Below are 21,604 nucleotides of genomic sequence, written 5' to 3' on the forward strand. Positions count from 1 at the left end.
TTCAAACCTTCAAATTTACACAATCAATTCACACTGCAGGGGTAAATGCCATATTTTCGCAAAACTTCCTAATTCAAAACTGAAAGATTACTTTTTGCTTTTTTCAAATCACATTGTTCAGGCATTGAAAGGCTCAAGTCTAGAAGCACTGTCATTGCCCAAACACTTCTGAACTTAAGTGCATTAATGTAATGCCAACATGTCAGAACAGTCTGTCTTCCCTTCCAGCATTTAAAAGAGGATCGAAAATAAACAACACATTCCATCTGCAAGATTCTTAATCATGTATAACAATTGAAGACTTTCAACTGTGCATATATATATATTTTAAAAAATTATCGGAGAAAGTTCAGAGGCCAGATTTTGCTGCAAGTCAGTCAGTCTGTTGTCTTCCATTGCATCGGAATCCTCCCAATGTTTGCTAAAGGAACAATGTGCACAATTAAAGTCCATCCAAAAAAATCAACAGTCCGGAAGGAACCTTGACGAAGAATGCTTGGGCGATCGAGACGGAGGGTGGCTAATCATCTGATTCAAACTGGGTGGCTGTTTAAGGTATATTTGGGAAATGTGCTCTTCCAAGGAAAGTTCAACTGCTGTTGAACTCAGCGACAAGGAGTCAGGGTCGTCCTCAAAATCTGTCTCGGCTTGTCCACTTCCTTCCTCGACTTCTGGCACCAGGGCTGCTATAGATACCAAAATATGACTTATTCACTTATTTTTCATACATAATTAATTAAACATACACATTTCTTACCCTGCACACTGTTGGCATCTGGCTCCATATGATCACACTCCTCCTTTTTGCCCTAAAAAAACCAAAAAAAACAGGAAATATTAACCAATTTTATTTATAGGAAATAGCAATAAGTCCCACTTACATAGTTGTGCCTCCAGGACCAGTCTGGATGCTGCTGGGAGTGAAGTCGCTTCACTTTGTCAGCCAGCTCGTAATATTTGGCTTTCTCTTCCTGAGGTAGCAAATGCCACTATGTAGAGACAATAAAATATTAGCATAGAAATGTCCATTTTGTAGCGAATGAGTTTCTAATTACATGATTTAAAATGCCTCTGATTATTCCAAATGAATTTCTGATGTACCACTACACTGTACTGCAGTTTATGGTTTTCTTTTGGTGATACGTAGTTTTATGTTGACGTCAAACACATCTTTTTGGAATTAATGTCCAAAAGTAGGTTTTTTTTTCTGTATTTTTGTATCCACAGCACTTTATTGCCAATGATGAACTTCATGTGAGCTGTTGCACTTACCATTCTTCCGAGGATCTTGTTTATATCTGCACTGTTTCTTAGGTGAGAATGGTGCCTAACAGCTTGTCGATGTTCCTTCATGAACAACATAAATGCATTTGGGGGCTTCTTGACATAAGTCTGATCTGTTTTTTTGTTTATCTTCCTAAATTTGGTGGAAAAAGAAATGACAATAATTGATAATTGCTTCTTTGAAGCCGTATATTAAACTGTATATTTTAATACTTCCATTTTATATTCATACATATACTGTATATTTCTTCCATATTACATTCATATTATATTCCATATTTAAAAAAAAAAAAAAATCTTACTTAATCCTCGGAATGGTGGGTGGGAGAGGAGCAGCATAGTTTGGAGCTGTAACTTTATACAACAGCTCTCCATTCCTGAATCGTCAACAGAAACACATTACTATTATTAGATATTACCTATTTCACTTTTGAATATGGTTAACAAACAACATGTATATTAAATATGGAAAAATACCTAATGTTAATTTTATGTTTATTGCTTTTTACACGGAGTGCAAATATTTGCCTGTTACTCGGCAGCATGTTACAACAGATCCACTAATTTTTTCCTACATTTGTATTTTTCCAGTTTTTTTTCATCACTTATTGTTTATGTGTTATGTTCCTCTCTCTCCTCTAATAACAACTTTACATGTTGGACCGTGAAATTTAAGCCTTCAGTAAAACCTGTACAACGTAACCATTGCTAAAATAGCAAAATTATGAATTTTTAATTTACAGATAGTGTCACCTGTTATTACTTACAATAATCCAACAGGACGCATGTTCATGCCATTGGGTAGCATCACCTCTGGTACAAAGTTCGTCTGGAAGTGGAAAAAAAGAAAACGGGCAGTGCATGACGAAATATATTAGTGCGTTTCAACCTACCTGATCAAACACTTGAGCAAGTGTCTCTGTGTTCTGAGGATGAGGTTGCACATTCTGATGACTCATTGGTACAAATTGCATTCTGGTCGTCGCCATCATTGAACTCGCTTGCATGTAACAGTTTTGTATAGGAATGAACCCATTGAACCCCCTGCTCTGGCTGGCAACCTGCTGATGGTTGGTGCTGTACCTTGACCCAGCAGGCTGAGCAGGATTTGGAGGTAGACCTTTGGATGTGAAACCTGACATTTCCATTTTCTGTAACACAAAAAAAAAACATTTTGTTAAATTCACCTGAATACTATTTGCGTGAACCACAACACCATCAGTGACTCATATTATAATAGAGGTCACCAACTCTGGTCCTCAAGATCCCCTATCTTGCATTTTTTTTTAAATGTTTCCCTTTTCCAACACTCCTAATTCAAATGATCCAAACCATTTGCTGGTGATCATTTTGTATGTTTGAGGAGGGAAACATTTAAATTATGCAGGATAGTTGCCCTCCAGAATTGGATTGGTAATCTCTTCACCATGTCAAATTAAATCAAACTTTTCATTCACAAAAATGCAACTCAAAATGCTCTGCAATTAAAATGATCTGCAATTAAAACATTCAAAATAAAACAAAAAAAAAGAAGCCCCCTCCTCTCTAACAAAACAATATATACAAGCCCACAAGTACATAATTCCCCATGATTGCTTTTATATCTTACGATTATGTTCACTGAAGGTTGAGGTTGTTTTTCTTGTCTGTGTGTATACATATGATTAGTAGCATCTCAAGTCGGGGATACTTGACGTCTATATTCATCACACTCACGCCCTAAATGCAACAAATGCTGACACAGCTTTGTGGTCAAAGAATTCAAAGCATTGTTGACCTTTCATGTGTGTTTGGGGGTGCTTTGGCACATCACTTTATATGATGATGTACACAACATGAATTCACTTTACATGATGACATAAATTTGATTCATCACTTCACATTACATGATGCCGTGCTTAAAAACCAAACGTCTCACCTGGTCTTAGCTAAAATAAGCTTTAGTCTCCAGAATGTTGAAGAGTCTTGTATAAATGCAAATTCTTCAATAATGCCACAAGAAATTCACCTTTATATGTACGACAATAATTTGAAATGCATCTCACAAGCTCTGCAGAGATGAAGACACGGCAATGAATAACAATCCAAACCTAACCCATTATGGTAAGTTAACATTTTTTGTCATATATTGCATTGTAAGCATAGGATGGTTCAGTAGACCATAGGTGTCAGACCTAAGGCCCAGGGACCAGATCCGGCCCGTCCTATCACTTTATGTGGCCCGCAAAGGCAAATCATATGTGACGACTCAATGTTTAAAATATCAAAACTGTAAATTGTCTTCCTTTTAATAACAGTGAGATGTTGCAAGGATTTTTTTTTTTTTGCAATCCCACCATCAAATTAGAAATTTGTTGAACTTTTTTTTTTACTGGAATCTCTTGTGTGTATGTCTGTGTTTAATATCAGGGGCCATCCATTTCTTTATAAGTCATTAAGGGAAACCACAACCACAACGTGCCCCGCGACAAAAATGAGTTTGACACCCCTGGTCGAGACTCTCACTTGCAAAAGAAATACTGTATATTGTGTATTATATACACATTAAAATTTAGCAAATACACACGACTTTTACTTCAGTTTGGAATTAAGTCCACAAGGTGACAGTGTTTCTCTGCAACCGCTTCCTCTACCCTTCCATTGCTTCAAATAGCGAGTGGATCATGAGTACATAATAATGATATAATGAGTACATACATAACAGATTCACATCATTTCCATTTGAATCTGAAAATATTTAATTCATTTCACCATGGGGTCCTTCCTTCCCCCTGTTAAATAATAGTAATCAGACATTTAAAGGAACTGTGTTCTGTCTGAGTATTAATTCGATAACATTGCATCAGTATACATCTGAAGCTGAGGTTCATAAGTAGGTCACTTAGGGTCATGGGTGAGACTGATGCTTTCTCTGCCAACTTTGGACAAGAGGCGGGATACACCCTGAACAGGTCACCAGACAATCATAGATTAATACTGTGTATTGTCCTCTTATAGCAAAATAAATTTGCACTTAATTATAAATTTCTAACAAATTTTGCCTTTGGATTAAATTTGCCACTCATGACTAATGTACTGAAATGTAAACAGAGTCCTATTTTTAGCAGTGGCGTGATTTATTAGTTACGGGGTCCAATTATAGCTAATTCAAACCTCTGCAAAACCCTGAAAAAGAGATAAACAGGTTTCCAAGGCAACCTCAGCCAGCATAACAAATTCGACCTGACAAACAGACATTAAAATGCTTGCAGATGAAATAACAAAATCCTCACTAGTACTTAAAACCTATTTTTTTTGTGTGTGTGTGCATGTTCTATTTTTTGGTCGACGTTACCACTAGCTTTACATAACCTGTTGGCTTTGTGCTGTTTACCATGGTTCATCCACAGGGAGGATAGATCTAATTAAATCATGTCTCTCCTTTCCGCCCTCTGTCTCAGTGAGATGGTTTTGTGTGTGTCGTCAGAGCCGTGGGCAGGAAACAAGATCGATAACAAACAGTTTAAACCAAAGGGTGCGATTTTATTTTGCCTGTTTATCTCTTTTCTACGAAGAATCCCAATGAAGGAAAAGTTCAACAGCCCTGAATCCTAAATTGTACTCCTGCAAGGCTGAAATAGTTCAACCTAATAACAAGACCATAAATTGAAAATAAATAAAAACTAAATAATAAAAATCAATCAATCAATAAATAAATAGTAAAAATAAATAATAAAAACAAATAATCCCCAATTAAATGCTGTATATTCGATTTATATATTGTGTTGCACAGAGCTTCAATCTTTATTGTCCTTTTCCATTCTGACTTTGTCTTCTTTCTTTTTTTGTCCGCCCTCAATTCAAAAAAAGCTTCAAAGTAGTTTAGGCGTATCCCTCTCCATGGTAACAGCATCTCTCATGCTTACACATGCACCCACACTCCCACATCTCATAATTCTGTCCTAGCCAGCGCTCTACGGCTGTACCCTCCCCCCATGTGAATTACCTCCCCCCACACTGGCTTGCTCCCTTTCTCTCCCGTATTGCCTCAATCTCTCCTCCTCTGTCAGCCGCTCCACTGTTAATGCTGCGTTGACTGCAAGATGTTCACCCCGGCTTGCAAGGGAACTTCAGGGGAGGCGAGGTAAGGCAGTGGCTGCTGACACTGATGGGAGAAGCAGGCGTTTTTTTTGGGGGGTTTTTGTATGATGAGTGTGAGAACTCTCCAGATGGAGACAAGAGGCAGCATGAGTTGCTGGCTTTGAACGACTCCTCAGCATTTGCACAAAGCAAGTGAAGTGGAGAGCTATTTTAAGGATTTCTTGACTTGAGAGTACTCAATATCCTTGAACTCTAAAAAAAAAATGCGTGGATTTATTTCTGGTGTTGGTGCGTGTATATGTGTGTACAGTACATGCACAAGTGTGAATGGAAGCGTGATGGCATGCAAATTGTCTTCTGTGTACTGCTGCAATGTCTGGTCATGGTTGCCACGTTCTTGATGAGACCATATGGCACGTGTGTGCATGTGTGTGTGCAGGCGTGTGTGTGTGAGACTCGTGAGTGGCAACATGAAGTTATGTTTCTGCATATGTACGTGGGTGGTGAAGAAGAGTACGTCCCGATTTTCATTCAATCAACTGCAAATATCGTTTGGTGAAGTTGCAGTGAAGCAAACATAGATGGAGAGAACGGAAAATGTATTGCCTATAGTATTTTCAGGCTGAAGATTAGATTGACATTATTTATTGGCTAGCACACGGTCACTCTTGCACGTCAGTTAATGGGTGAATCCCAGTTCAAGCATGAATTGTCAAGCATGTGTGGACATTTTATTTCTTCAAGCTTGCGTCTGCATATTTACAGTATATGACGAGTGAGTCAAAATCAAGCCTGTGGGGGGGGGGGGGGGGGGGGCATACCCTACTGTATGCGGTATACAAAGGGATGCAGCGAAATGTGCAGCTCGGAGTCTGTGTCTGAGATAGCAAACATTCCTTGAGCAGAAAATAATCCACTGGATTTTGCAATAAAAATCAAATATGACTTAATATATATTGCATAACATCAGTATTGACAGGTATTTTCTAGCCCAGCATTACAGAGGCAGCTTGATTCTCATATAAATACTGTAATTAAGAAAGAAGACAAAACAGATACGTGGGCAGGGAGAGGGTTGCTGGACAACAAAGGCGGGATTAAAAAAAGCCCTAGGGTGAAAAAAGCATTAGGAAACTATTGAGTGTGTATAATTCCCCAAGAGGCAGAAATCCATTCATTCATTTCTTATGGTATTATCATGTTGTGGGTAATGGGAAGGTGAAGTCATCCCAGGTGACATATCGCACTGGACTGGTTGTCAGTCTGCTGAGTTGAATGACTGGACTTGTAGCAACTCTCGATCTCGATGGTTAACACCAGAGTTTAAAAAAAGGAGAATCATGCTGGAGGAGAAGAGCTTTTGGTGCAACTGATGAATCCACTTCTGCTGCTTTGGTGGTGGCTGTCACAAAAATTTGCGGATTTCATTTCTCTTGCGTTAACAACTTAGGAAACAATGAAGTCTGGAATCAACAGATTGGTGCAGGATTTGAAGTGAAGTGGTCATGCTGAAAAGAGCTGATCTAAAGGTCTATCTATGTCTACCTTGTCCAAGATTATGACATTTGGATAGGAACTTAAAGACAGGACTACAAACACAAGTGGCAGAAATGAGTGAGTGAGAACCTGAGCAAAATAAATGGATGCCTTTTTGTCATTATATAGCACATTTGTAGAAGGTTAGATGATTATTCTGTAAAAGGATTTCTATGGAAAAACAGTTGAGGGTCGCAGCAGCAGCAGCACAACACTCAAGAGCTTACTTCAAGATCATCGGTACTGAGCTGCCAGGTGTCGTCAGCAAATCTGCCACGCTCTGCACTTGATTCCAACGATCATGTCAGCTTGTGTGTGTGCTTGCTCTATGTGCATCAGTGCATGTAGTAAAGGTTCGACACTATACTATGCACTGCAGTCAATGATTTTGTACGCGAATGTATGCGTGCATGCGTGGGCGAGCGGGCATGCTGTCACTTTGACTAAAATCCATCAACGAGGAGAACCATGAAAAGTAGGCTATCATTTGATAAAATGCAAAAGGAATGAAAATCTGCTCTCCTAAACGATAAATGGATCATATTAAACATGATGACAGGATTTCGAATGATGCATGAACTAAACTGACATTTATGGAATATATTGAGGACAAGGGGATAGTGCTCTGTAAATGTTGGACAGTGACGTGAGCGTTGCTGGATTTATCATACCGCTTTTATAGTGTGTTACCAGCACTGCATACACGAAACAATATTAGGCATTTTGAGTCTTCTTGTGCAAACCAGCTTTCTGGCGTAGTGGCAAGACTGACCTGTGGGAGGCAGCATGGTACTGCAGGGCATATTTGAACAGATGGAAAATAGAAATCATCAAAAAAAATAGGAAAAGGATAAAGAGCTCATCTGCTGATGACATTGTTTTTATTGTGATGAATAAGTTATACACTCAACATAACCCGTCAGTCCAGGGATTAATTTGTCCAGCAACAGTGCAAGATTCAGGCGCTTACTTGCATCACCAGAGGCAATTATTTTTATATTTATTTTGTTTTTATTTTTTTTATTTTCTATTTCATTCATGTACTTTTTTCTATTTATTTATTTATTTATTTATTTATTTATTTATTTATTTATTTATATGTATTGACTGACTCATTGGTGTCCCTAAAGGGAAAATTCCACAGACACTACACTTTGTTGCACACCACACGAATTTAAAAAGCTGCTCAAATCGGGCTGTACCACTTGAGCTGTTTCATTAGGCGTGTGAAATCATGAAGAGGAAGGGCATCAGGAAGGACACTCCCTTTTTTCACACCACAGCATTGACTACCTCGTTCCCTTTTTGTACTTGTTTGATTTGTGTCCTGCTGATCTTATATTAAACACTTGAGTTGTATATTCTTTAATATTTTAATGTAACTTGTTATTATATTTGATGCATTGAGTTTATTAATGCAAGTGGGATGTAACACTGGTTCCTTGCAGATGTTTTGGGTGCTAAACATAATTCAAGAGTTCGAAAAGCACCTGCAGGAGTGTGTGGGAAATAAACTTTCACACTCAGATGGGTTCTTCTGGCCCCTCCCCACCTTTGACCCTCCCCTTCTAATCACCATGTATATTCAATGCATCTGTAGTTTTCAGGCTTTGTGTTTAACTGCCTGTGACAAAGCAAGCAGTGTTTCAGGAAACTGACTGAACGGTCGAGAGAGTAGCCCAAATAAAGGAGCCTAAGAGAAGTAGAGAGACACAGAGAGTGACACTGACTGACAACAGGACACACATTTCCCAGCGGATACAGAGCAACCATTCCATGTGAGGACAATAGTGGGACAAAAATGCTCAGAAGGAGAAGCCTGTCATTTGGTGGTTTTGGATGGTATTGTATTTTTTATCTTTTGAATTAATGTGTTCACAAATTTTATGTCCATTGAGTTTTAAATTTGAAGTGATGTCGCTGAAGTTTCGCTGGAAGGATGGGAGGGTGGAGGTCTTGAGCTATTACAGTCGGCGCTGTCTCCATTGTGGGAGCTTTTGTAATCTGCTGCTGGTGTATATTTTGCCTCATGTGACATGGCACACAAACACACATTAGATTTGACTTATTAGTTTTCCTGTTTTACTGGTTAGATGATTCCCTTGATGCAGTGCAGAACAAGCTCCCCATTTAGCCCTATTAGTGTTGAAAGTGCTGACACATTGGAGTGGGCAACATCCTCGTTGGCTGTCATATTGGTACGCTGAAAGCATCACATTGGAGCACTTTAACTGCCCAGAAGGGCCGAGGCAGCACAACATGACACCGAAGATGAAATGAGTTTGTCAAACCACAAACACACAGACAACCATTCAATTTATATTCATTTTTAAGTCATTTAGTGATGTTACATAATTAAATTTGGATATTGTGTTATTTCACGATACTCATTATTGCTCAATATTGGCTAATGAAAAACACATTTAAAACCAACTGGACATAAATAAACCAGTCCCTGCATAAAATAGATTACAAATAGTTTCTCACAATTATATACATCCAAATGAAATGGGATTAAAGAATCACAAATGCTTCTAAGAAAAAAATAAATATATATTTTTGATAGTTTGATAACTTGCGCTAGTTTCCAGTGTAATAAATATAGCAGAACGGAATGTACGGATCAGATGCCAGTAAAATGGAAATGGGACATTTAATGGCGTTGTTAGATCACCCGAGGGAATGAAATGAAATTATAAAGCTCCCTTCTTAACTCGTTAATATTCATGCTCTCGGTCGTTCATGTCTCCATGTGCCCACAGAACTACTTTCAAGGGAATTCTGACATAATTATGATCATTAATTTTTTGTCTCTCATATTTCTCTACAGGATTGACAAGCCCACCTTGTCAGCATTGAAATCCCGGTGAGTAAATAAATCTCTGTTACCTTGTAATTGTCATGAAATTTGTGATTATCTCAAATGAAGCAAAATTGAGTGTTTGTATTTTCCAACGCTGGAAAATAACATTTTGCTTCAATAGTGAATTTGCTTTTGGCTGTGTGAGATCAGACAAGGAATCAATAATGTAAAATCTCTTCCGACTGAGGTTCATTTTAGGAAATCATAGCAGCTTTGTGGAGTACATCAGAGAAACAACATCCACTTGTGATCAGGTCTCATGAGAACTTTGGCTTTAGGGAAGATTCTTGATGTCTTTTGAACAAATTATTCCGTTTGTGGTTTGGAGCTTATCGGCAGGAAGCATAAATCTTTGGGATAACTAAAAAGCTGATTTAACAACAGGGACATGGTCAATCCATTGCTATAATCACAAGAACTGTGATTTATCATATAGTTTGATACACTGGTGGAGCGGGGGGGGGGGGGGGGGGTCGTCCGTGGGGGCACTGCCCACCCCTTTTTGAAATATGCTTGCCCACCTGATGCCAGGCCAGATAGACTTTGGAGTATTATCCAATTTTTCCAGGATATTTTTTTTCCACATTGCCACCTGCCGTCCAGAAAAAAAAACATAAACTTTATCAGCATTTTTTGAAGAATTTTAGGAGTATGTAAAAAGATTTTTTTCCAACCCCACTTGAATATCATATTACATTTCATTATGTCACCATAAATAGCTGAGGATAACATCTGCTTCAGCATGCAACTGTGGCATTTGATTTGTCATTTGCATGCTTCATTAAACATTCTCTGTGGGTGTCATGTGTGAGAAGCACCAGCTTGTTGTTTGTGAAATTCATCCGAAAAGCCCGATAATTGTTTGCCGTCGCCATGAGAGGTGATGCTTGCTTGTGTTTATCCATCTGTGCATGCTAACTATCTATTATCCCATGTGTGTTCCCACATAGACAGACTCTGACAGTATTGCTCTCTGACTCAGCCTCATTGCTAACCTCCGTGTGTCATCAACTTTCTATTTATGTCATAATTCCACGCCTCAAAGACTGATCCACTTGACTCACTTGTGCATGTAAAATAACCGCAGCAAAAGAATCTATTTATTTCCGCTAATTCTGCCACACCAGATTTACCGAGACTGGTGCGTGACCATTTATTTTCCATAAATATAATATTATGGATCCATATCACACCTGCCTCTTTCACTCCCTGGCCAGGTGTTGTTGGACTGCTGGCTGTGGAGTGGCACTGAATATGAATGAGTGAGTCGTGACTCTTGCTTGAAGTGTGTGTGAGAGTGTGTGTGTGTGCCCTTTTGATCTCGCTGTTTGATTAGGGGAAAAGGGCTCTATGGAGCAGAGAGAGCGTAAAAAAATGAGAGGCGAGCACTCAGACAAGAATATAAATGTGGTTTTGTGACATGCACGTTTATATGGTCGAGGTGAGACAGGTAGATGGATAAGGAACTACATAGCAGGTGTTAAAGAGATCACCGTGTGCTTTCGATTCCATCCCTCCCCTTGCTCCAACTCTTCCTAATCCCGGTTGGTCTACTACAAAGAGAACATCCCTCTACCTCCGGGTCTCATTAATAGCTGTATAATCAGTCTTGTGTGCATGTAGGCTACCAAGTGCCTGCATTAGCAAACATCTCTTTGTGGCTTTTGTCTTGGGGTTGTGCTGATGAATATTGCAAATAGGGATTAAGGGAGAGAGGGGATGAAACAGGGGCAGGTTTTAGTAGATCGCCATTCGAATATTGTGTGACCATGCCACGCAAGCTATGGTGAGTAACTGCTGGTTGATTTTCTTTTTCTACGTAGAGGAAGAAATATTTTGGAGACCTTCTGATGACTTTGTATTGGTTCGTTTGGAAACCGGTGCTCACTGTTTACAAAGTGTGATCTAGTTTTAAATATTAAAACTAATGTCCGGGTCTTAGGTAAAAGAGTCCAAATGAATTTTAGCATGCTGCACCTGTTAACCTGTTTTTTTTTACATTTAAAAGAATGAGTGTTTATTTTGTTTATTGACTTTTTACAAAAGGCGGATAGTGTCAAGCCAACAATTGCCCAAGTAATGACCCCTAAGGAGTTTTGCTATGCGATCAATATTATGATGGCCTATAATCAACTTCTCTTTACGTTTAGGACCTTATCAGTCAAAAACATGCACACAAGACATTGCTGCAGAGCAGCTTGCCACTGCAACTAATCATGTGGAATGGACACAAAGATGGATTATCTGATCATAAATCTTCATAATGCATCCATAGATGAGCACTACTCGAGATGTCTCAAATTGTGATCTTCCAGAGAAAATGTGTGGACGCTGCACGTTATCGTTTAATTTGCATTTTGTATTTAGTCATCCGTTCACTTTAGCATGCACGGTGGAATTAAGATGGCGCAGAAGCGACTACAGTTACAGTATATCATCGGTAAGATGATGTTTGTAATTGAGGCAATTAGTTCTTTGTGAAACTAATTATTCCCCTCACGGAAGTATCATCATGAATATTTCACATATTACAGATCACACGCATGCAGTGTGCAAGGATTTATTTTGAGGCCCCCCCACTTCATATTATTTTACATCCCCATGTTGTGTGTAGACTTTGTTTTTCTTGTTTGTATTTATCTTTTAATTTTACCAAACAGACCAGAAGGCTGAGCCACAGATTGTTTTCTCCTCACGTAGCAAATGTCGCCTTGCACTTTCGTCATTATGCATGTGCTGCTAATTAGCTAACACTTGCCACAAGTTATTTACACACTGCTCAGGCCCGCCTCAACTGAAACTCACACTGGAGCATACTGATTGAAATTTATGCGCATGTGTAGCTTTTTCGTTTCTGCTTTTCAAGAATAAGGATACAGCAAGATGACCTTTGCTCCAATGTGAATTTTAATAAGCCTTATTTTAATCCATCACTTTGCATCATGGACAGACATTCATAATTTTTCCACTTCCTTTGAATTTGTGTACAATACGCTTTCTCGTAAGAATGATAATTTACTAAATTGATAATCTAGTATGATTTTCATTGTGCTTAACCTCGATCAGTGTTTTTGACCAATAATTTGCCTTACAAATGATCTTACTCCAGGACAATTTATACCAAACTCCTGACCCACTTCTGTGACTTGACTGGAGGAAGATGTTTCTCCTTTGAGAAGCTCTAACCTCAGGTTATCGTCCTCTAGCCTAGTTTTTTCGGGGAGAAGGCGGGTGTAAATGTTACCTTCCTGGCCGCATCATGGAAAAGAGCAAATGTGCTGTTGCTATTTCTGGAGCATGGCATTTACTCTGTCCTGGCCCACCTTCTGTATTGCATGGAATAATGCCGACTTATGGCTATTGAACAAACACAGGACGTAATATCAACTGCTGTCATGTTTGCTCGAGATGATTTAATAAAGCCCACAGCAAGCAACGCTTTCTTCCACTGGGGCTGTGTGTTGTCTTAATGACCTTTTGGATGATTACTTTTAGTTTATTTAGAGCTTTTGTGAAGACTGTGTACACAGTGCGACTGTTTGACCAGCCAAATGAAGACAACATGAAAAGAGGAAGACGACTCGAGAACAAGGATAGAGGTCAAATAAAATAGTTTTTAACAGCCAGACTTATGCATGTGTGTTAAATTTCTACTTAATACACTTGAGTACATGTGAGATTGAAATATTGTGGTTTCAAGTTGTAAAGATAATTCTTGAAGTGTATGGGAAGTGGTAAAGCTCCACCCATCCTCAAACGTCCAAAGGGAGGATGTTGCACTTCCTCTCTTTTCGCACCTCCTTTTCTCAGAAACAGAAAGCATAATAGAGAACATTTAGGTAGTCATTTGATTGCCTGTTTTTTTTTTTTTGGTTCTAATTGCATATTTGATACGCAAGTCACACAGGCAAGGTCATGTTTTAATTGAAAGGCTATTCCAGTGTTGCGCCTCTTGAGGCCCTCAGTGCATTGATATACAATTTGCTGAGGAAATGATTTTGCACCGCTAGAGGGCAGTGTTCACTAGTATTTTTCTTCCCACCTGTTGAGGTTAACATGGGTAGTTGGACTCCACAAACAAAAATTGACTAATTTTAACTGTAAACTACTAAACCCATTTAAATAGACTTTTTCTTTTTTGCTTTAGAGGCTGATGTTTAATTTATTTTTGAACCTGCTTTGCTTTTACTGCACAAAAACTAGAGCACAAACATTACATCAAGATGTACATACAGTACTTTAGATTTAAAAATATTATTGTATTTACTTGGATAATAAATGCACAGTAAAGTGTTGTATTTACTTAAAACAGCTTCATTGAATGGTACTATAGGGAGTTAAGTCTGTTGCCATGGCAGCAAGAACTGATAGTCTTCTCGTATGATTCATTTCCATGGTGATGGGTCAGTTGCAGCCTCTTTTAAAACACAACCAGTAGGGACTCCAATCTGCAAATTCAACGTTTGCACTATTGGGATCCCTATAAATTTCCTCTTATTGATGGATTTAAAACAAATAAGGCGTGCATGTGTGTTTTTGTGCATGTATGCCAATTTTAGGTTTGGATTAAATTCATAGCATTCAACAAGGCTCAATTTGAGTGCTCTGTCAATTTACAGACCCAAAAGATTCTATAACGTGTCTCCAAAGTCATTCACCATCAAATGATGAAGAAAAACCATGTACAGTAGTTAACAGGTGAAATCACAGCCCAAGCCTGTACTACTATAACCTGTAGTTTAATTTGGAAACCAAGCTTTCCTGTAGCACGGCTGCCCCCTACAAGTCATTCTTGGTACTACAACAAGACATTGTAAATCTTTCATCAGGAGAGATATATTTGTGTGTGATGTCCTTGTTGATCATCTTGAATACATCACGTACAGTACTCACTTAAAAGCAGTGAAGTTAAAAATCTGGGTGTACCCAAATTGAAGTGGACATGATGTTCCTTTCAGTTCTTTTAGTCATTGTGATTCATCAAGAAGTTGTTCTTAACTCTTCTTAGGGATGCACTCGAACCTTTAATATTGAGATTCATTGTGATTTTCTTAATGAGGTGATTTAGATCATTAGATGAGAACATTCAAATTTAGTGCTGCAGCTAGAGGGTTGATAATTACAGGTGTGACATTTTTGGAGCCCTGCTCCCCCCGTAACCTTGAGCAGGATGAGCAGTAAAAGATTGATGGATGTGTCTATCATAGGAGATTGTAATCCCTGAAGGGAAGTGAATTTTTCACCATCAACTAAGTGTATTTCTCTCTAATTCTAAACTGTACAATCGCAACAACTATGATACTGTGCGTGCACATACATGCACTGATTCATGTTCCTCTCAAGTCACAAGAAAAACCATCTGCCTCTCAGTGTTTGACAAATATTTACTCCTTGCTTTGTGCCTGATGCTGCTCGCACTCAGACAGAGGAGCTGATAAGCGGACCATCTGGTCAGAAGGCTCACTGTTAAGGGCTCGTAGAGAAGGCACTCACCGATGAGGCGGTATCGCTGAGAGGTGGTCTTTGGAGAGGGGGCAAAGAGTAAGCACATGGCTGCAGCTGAATAATATGCTTTAATACACATGCATGCTCAGATGCATAGCTTTAATCACACACAGGAAGCATATGAGATAAAATCAAACAATTTTAGTGAGGCCGTTTTTAAAGGTGCACCAACAATGATTGATTCTGTTTTCTATACACTACGATTGCTCAATCTGATTTGATTCAGTAAAAGAGATTATTTATTGATGTTTTTAAAAATATATTTTATTGAGACTCGTCATTTTATGACGTCTCTAAAATGACAGTTTCGTGAAAAAATATTTACCCCTTCTAAACTCTCATTTTTTTCCCAGTTTCCTCATCTTAATGTTTCAATAAAATACAGTTTTTTAAATGATAATTTGATTTATTAAGGGGAAAGAAATATTCAGAGCAATTTGATCTGATGAAAATAATGTCCACTTTGCTAAAGCACAAATTTTCTGTGGCTTATTTATTTTTGATTTTATTTGTTTGATAATTTGAATTCATTTTTCTGACAAATATCTAAATTTGTGTGATGATGGGAAATGTTTTAGTGTGACAAAGTTGCAAAAAGAAAGGAATAAAGGAGGTGACAAAACTTTACACACCTTCCTTACTTACTTCCGATAGTAAACTGTATCGTAAACATAATGATTGCACAATTCAAATTTGGTTCTATTTTGTAGTGTTACGTGACTTCTCTTCTTCCGACTTCTGTTTACACTTTTCATTCCAACCGATCACCTCAAAGTTTATGTGCGTGTATGCATGTGTGTGTGTCGCACAATTTTATTTTCAATTTCCAGCCTTCTTCATCTGAACTTGTTAAGGCCTCAATGTGTTGCCACTGGAAACCAAATAAAAGGTTCTTTCTGTGCTGTGTGATGGCTGTTGGGAGCACACTTGATGTAACCTTGCTGCAAATTACAGTCTTTTTAGCATCACTGAGAATAGAGGATGGCTGTACAGACTGGAGGAAATGAGAAAGAGAATGAAACGAGACTTTGAGTGGGCTCGAGCAGAGAAAAGAGGGTCCACAGCTGACAGATGTGACCAAAGAGACAAGAGGCCATGTTCACACTACAGGAATAGCCAACATGTTGACCAAATCTCATTTCTTACTGTGGGATCGAAGAGGGGAGCACTCAATCTTTACTCACAAGAAAATTGCAATGAGGCCAGTGATTTGTATCGTGCTCTTCAAACATTTGCACAACTTTTCCATTTTGCCTGGTGACAACATACATACTAGTAAGCAGGGATTGTTTGCCTGTAACTGATCATTTGGATAAACAAAACAGCACTTTTTTGTCATGTCAGGCACATCCCACTCAGCCATGGAGTTCCTCAAGGTTCGGTGCTCTGCCCCATTATTTTCACGATCTGCATGCTCCTTTCGACATCCCTACAAATACATGTTTTTTTTATTCATTCTAATTAGTAGTATTAGTATTATAGTATTATAGTATTCCCCCGCCCCCACACTTTTCAGAATCTTTAATTGTCTGTGTTCAGATGTGTGTCACTTTTTTTTATATTTTATTACTTTTATTTTTTTTCCACCACATTACAGGATCTTTAATTGTCTGTGTGTACAGGTGTGTGTCATTTAATTTTTTTAATTAGAATTTTTTTAATTTGAAATTTTTTCCTCCACTTTAGAGGATCTTTAATTGTCTGTGTGTACAGGTGTGTGTCATTGATTTTTTTAATTTGAATTTTGTTTTCATTGTGTCATTGAATTCCCTGAGACCCATTTTGATCATGTCATCCATCTTTAACTTTGAAAATATTTGATAGATGTTAGAGCAACCACCTTGAAACCAACAATTCTCAACAGAGACTTCATTGGCTCTCTCTTCACGGCACATCTATCTATGGAGTAATCACAGGAAGCCTTCCTGTGATCAGAAGTAAATCTTGATACAGCTGAAAGGATATATCTCTCCTGATTGCGTCTTTGTGTTTGCACGCACACACACACTCGTACACAGATCTTCTGTCCAATGAGCACATCAGGGGAAGTTGGATGGATTCGCTCCAACAGAGCTGAATTCAAACCCAATTTCCTTATAGAGGAATAATTTATCTCAAATTCTGGGCCTTGGCTGTTTGGCCCGAAACATTGTCACAGAGAGAGATGATGATCATTGGTGACCACAACATAACCGTGGTTATGCATTTTAACTCAGTTCCATTCTTGTTCTCCATATCAATTAAAAAAATCCAGGTCAATAATCTGTCACGTATGAAGATGACGGTTATGTTTTTTTTTTTTTTTTTAAATCAACCTCAGGTTTAAACAAAATTGAACCAACTACATAGCCAAAGCTAGACAGAGTGCAGCAAACCCTCGAGTTTGAGTTTAGTGAAGAGAAAACGACTGTCAGTGATACATCACTGCAATCAACAGCCACTAAAGGAACAAATATACTGCATCACCAGTTCATCGTCACAGCATGAGTCTAGACCTGTCTCTGATTGGATCTGATTTCTTGCTATCATTTCGCTCCACCTCATGCTCATTTGTTCTCAATCTTTTCTCTGGTTCTAATTTCCTTCGCCCAATCTCGGAGTACTTGACGGGATGAAGATCTCTGATGTATGGATTTTCGCAGAATTTCCAAATGCTTCAGTCCTGATTTTAATTTGTCTTGCCACTAATATAGCAGTCTCATCATTTATTGACTGATGCACGTTCTCACCAAAGCTGACAGAATCCAGTTTTACTTGCAGTCTGGCATGTCTGTCAGGGGCCCCAATATTTCTACTGATGGGTCATCCATAAGGTTCCTCTATGGCCAATTGTTTGGAAGGCATTTTTTTTTTTTTTTGTATGTGTGAGTGTGTCTAGCAAAAACAACCCCTTTTCCTCAGCAGCTCTGTTCTGCTCTGAAACTCTCGAGACTGTTCTTCCGCCAGTAGCTCTTCATAGACACTTCTCCTCGAGCACAAGTTTCGTAATCAGAACTTCTAACTTCATCGACAGCAGTGATTATCTTTTTTTTTTTTATCTAGATTTGCTTTTAAGTTAGACAGAGAGTAAAAAATAAATGAAACCCATGAGGAATCCATTTAAAAATAACACACTCTTGTAATTGCAAAACAGTCTAACCATACATGTGTTAATTTACCTTCAAATATGGGAACGAAACGCAAAATGTATTCACAAATATGCATGAATACAATTCTCTCCGGTCTCAGTTGTCTCGCTTCAGCGTGATAACTGTTTGGGCCAGAAGCAATGCTTCATTGTTCTCAGAGACACACAATAGTTCTCCCACATTAGCAATGGTACAGACTGTCTTATTTTTAAAAATACTCGGTGACAGTGCAATACATCAAGTGCACTTCAACGACAACCTGTGCTTCATGCGCATTTCTTCATACTTAATTGTTACAGTAACTAATTTGTGAATGGGACTGTAGTCATGCAATTAACATTTGAATAGTTAGTTGTCCCAATAATATTAATAAATTATACAATTTTTTTTTCTACTTGCATGTGATTGACAAAAACACTTGGATGAATTGGTTTTGTACCTTCCGCAATAATATCACAAATATATCAATAAATACTCATTTAAAAAAAAAAAAAAAACTGTTGATAGTTACCTTTTTTTTTTTTTTTTTGAGGGATTGAAATATCTGCTAAATATGTGGACGGACTGCCACAAGATGTACACAATGGCACGCCGTAATACAAAAAAATAAAAATGTCAGAATTTATGCACAACATGTGCATTTTTTAAGGGCTTGTCTGAAAGGACAAATTGTACAAAGAGATATAAACTTCAATTACTGGAAGAGGATCTTGAAAGCTGTAGAGGCCAGCTGGTATTGATGGTTTGAGAGTGTAAACTCTAGCTAGTGCACTTCAGAATGCTCACAGCTTTGTCCTTTGTGCCCTGAAATGTTGCCAGAGGATTAGATCAGTCTGGAGAGACATTGAGAAAACCAAAAACAAGTATGATCGTTGCAGGGAGACAAGCATGAAGAGAAGAAAACATGAAAAATACTCCTTATTCCGGATGGAAGTCAGAACGTGACATTAAACCGCCAGCAAGTGTGACAAATCTTATCGCGTTAATTATTTGGGTTGTAAACAATCACAGTCTGTAATATTACTTTAGTTGAATAATTAATCTAAATAGTAATGAAATGATAATGAATTTTCAAGGTTATGTTTTTTTACATTCACCTTAGCATTCAATTTGAGTTTTTCTTTCATATTCCCCAGAGACGGCTCATCTCAGGGTATTGGTAAAAAACAAAAATAAATTTGCTTAGAATTCTGAGAAATGACCTCAAACATAATATTAAACATTAAAAGGTTATTCCCAAATTGTGAAATTCACTTCCCTTTGAGGTAAGAACTGCCTGTTGTTTGGATTTTTTTTTTCTTCCAAAAAGCTGTTAAACACAAGTCCAGTCTTTTTTTTTCTTGTAGTAAATGTAGATTTGTCATTTTTGCATTGTATGAAGCTCTGAGTGCTCTTTAAAAAAAATGTACATACAGCTCGATAGAACACAATGAGTCATCATAATTGCAAAAGCAATATTGGAATGTGTTGAATCAAACATACAATAATATGAATGACAAGCCAGTCACCATCAAAAGCGGATAAATGTCAAGACTTGAATACGATTTTCATTTTATTTATATGAATGTTTATGCTCCCATCAATCACACGAGAAATACACAAACAATGACCTTTGCCTTTACAATATTTACTTTCCCAGTTTGATTTACATACGTTTGCATTTCAATATCAATTCAACACATGCAACTTTCCATAAATATCGTTGACTTCATTGTGAGCAGTCAACAACTCATGAGAAGGAATTTTGCAAGTATTTTCCAGCTCGTATTGCTATTTTTGTGTTGTGGATTGAAACAACAAGGGTTGAGTTGGAGACAGGAAAGTCTGCTGGTTGAGCGCTTTATTATGTGTGCATGTGTGTGTCTTGGGAATAAAGCAGCTACTCAGCAGCAGTTGTGAAGGTCATTTTAACCTGCAGCCTGTATACAGCTGGGCCAAACATTACCTCTGCAAGTGTGTTTATGTGCAAATGCATGGTGACACAGCGTTATGTTTAGGTAGTGTCCTGTCAGATCTGTAAAGAGAAGTGACGTTTGCAGACTGGCATTTGTTTGTTTGGGAGACATTTGAGAGACTGTCAAGTGCCAGCAGAGACTTGGTACAGTTTAAGCAGACTCAAGTGTGTGTGTGTGGGCACTGTGTGTGTGTGTGTACAGTGTATCCTTAAATTGGCCCCATGTGCATTCCTGAAATGGGTATTCAGTTTCAAGTTGGATTGTGTCGGGCTAATTGTGACTCTGTGCTGGAATATACAAAGCAGTAATGCACCTAATGTGGTTTGGGGGGTATTAACAATTTGACCGCTTAAAATTATTTTTATTTTATTTCATTAGTGAAAGTGTTTTTCAATTTTAGTTTTTGTGTTTTTGTTTTGGCTGATGAAAATAGCCTCGATGTTCTCGATAGCATTTTTTGTCAGCAGATTTACAAAGTCTGACTTTCTGTTGTTGCACTTGAAATAATCATGTCCCAATACTTTTATTCTATTTATTTGGATGTTAATGTTTTATTTGCAAAAAGTGTGTCCAGGAAGTTTCCTGAGTAAAACATATCTTGAATAGTTTGGGTATTGAGGCCTGTAAAGGTTGTGCTGTCGATTTGAGTCATTGTTTGACCTTACCTTGACCCCTTTTTCCCTGACTAATTGTTTGTGACATCCAAATGAGGTAAAAGTGGTTGCTGCTTCGAGAAACGTGTTTGTTGTGATCAGGCTTGAGGCTTTATTTGCTCTGCCTGAAGGCATGTTTTGGGATACTTGGATGTTTGGCATCCTGTTGTTGATTGCTTAGGTAATGTTTGACAGCCGCCTCTTTTTCAAGACTAACAAGACTGAGAACACTTTTTGAAATGAGATCAATTTTTAAAATGATTTCAGATATTCAGACATATGTACATCAGAATCATCTATATCATTATTTGACATTTAGTTGTTTACGCAAGACGTATACATTTCCAAAGGCAATGCGTCTGGTGATTTGCATAAAGTAGCCTCTGTTTCCACAATATGCAAATGAGGTTTGATGACTTGCTGCTCTAACTGCAACATGGTGCACCTGCAGTGAATTGCTCAGCTGGTTATACTGATAATAAGAAACTTGGAAATAAAATGGTTATAGCGGAAATATTCTTGTCAAGATCAAGACGGTATCTTGGATGGCAACATGCAGTCATCTTAAAAATGCATTACAATAATTCTAGCAATAAAAAC

The 21,604-nt window shown here is 38.0% G+C and overlaps 2 protein-coding genes across 3 annotated transcripts in view; one reads left to right on the forward strand and one right to left on the reverse strand.

Annotated features, from left to right (window-relative positions):
- Positions 1–269: 269 nt before the first annotated feature.
- Positions 270–3,016, reverse strand: LOC148395309 (uncharacterized). Of its 2 annotated transcripts, none has more exons than XM_088380193.1 (8): positions 2,894–3,016; positions 2,178–2,435; positions 2,052–2,113; positions 1,587–1,661; positions 1,273–1,417; positions 882–989; positions 758–809; positions 270–683 (listed from the first exon to the last, which is right to left on the reverse strand). In XM_088380193.1, exons 1-8 carry the CDS (start codon positions 2,942–2,944, stop codon positions 463–465), a joined length of 972 nt encoding a protein of 323 aa, XP_088236319.1. In that variant the 5' UTR covers positions 2,945–3,016; the 3' UTR covers positions 270–462. The 2 variants fall into 2 exon arrangements, with proteins under 2 accessions (XP_088236319.1, XP_088236318.1); XM_088380192.1 differs by having other exon boundaries at positions 270–686.
- Positions 3,017–8,508: 5,492 nt separating this feature from the next.
- Positions 8,509–21,604, forward strand: part of LOC148395310 (rap1 GTPase-activating protein 2-like) — a 35,134-nt gene continuing 22,038 nt past the window's right edge. Inside the window, exons 1-2 of the mRNA XM_088381052.1 lie at positions 8,509–8,742; positions 9,731–9,766. Coding sequence (XP_088237178.1) covers positions 8,702–8,742; positions 9,731–9,766 — 77 coding nt within the window. The 5' untranslated portion in view covers positions 8,509–8,701. The remainder of the gene's footprint in view (positions 8,743–9,730; positions 9,767–21,604) is intronic.

This window comes from Syngnathus floridae, chromosome 7, assembly GCF_059516105.1.
Source record: "Syngnathus floridae isolate MCC-2025c chromosome 7, RoL_Sflo_1.0, whole genome shotgun sequence".
Taxonomy (NCBI): domain Eukaryota; kingdom Metazoa; phylum Chordata; class Actinopteri; order Syngnathiformes; family Syngnathidae; genus Syngnathus; species Syngnathus floridae.

Bases quoted from the DNA above. Each gene is read 5' to 3' on its own strand.
- LOC148395309 (XM_088380192.1), bottom strand. From the start codon at position 2,944: ATGTATACACACAGACAAGAAAAACAACCTCAACCTTCAGTGAACATA. The intron at 2,436-2,893 runs GTAAGATATAAA...TTTGTGTTACAG, and splicing joins AACCTTCAGTGAACATAATC to AAAATGGAAATGTCAGGTTT. The intron at 687-757 runs GTAAGAAATGTG...TGGTATCTATAG, and splicing joins AGATGCCAACAGTGTGCAGG to CAGCCCTGGTGCCAGAAGTC.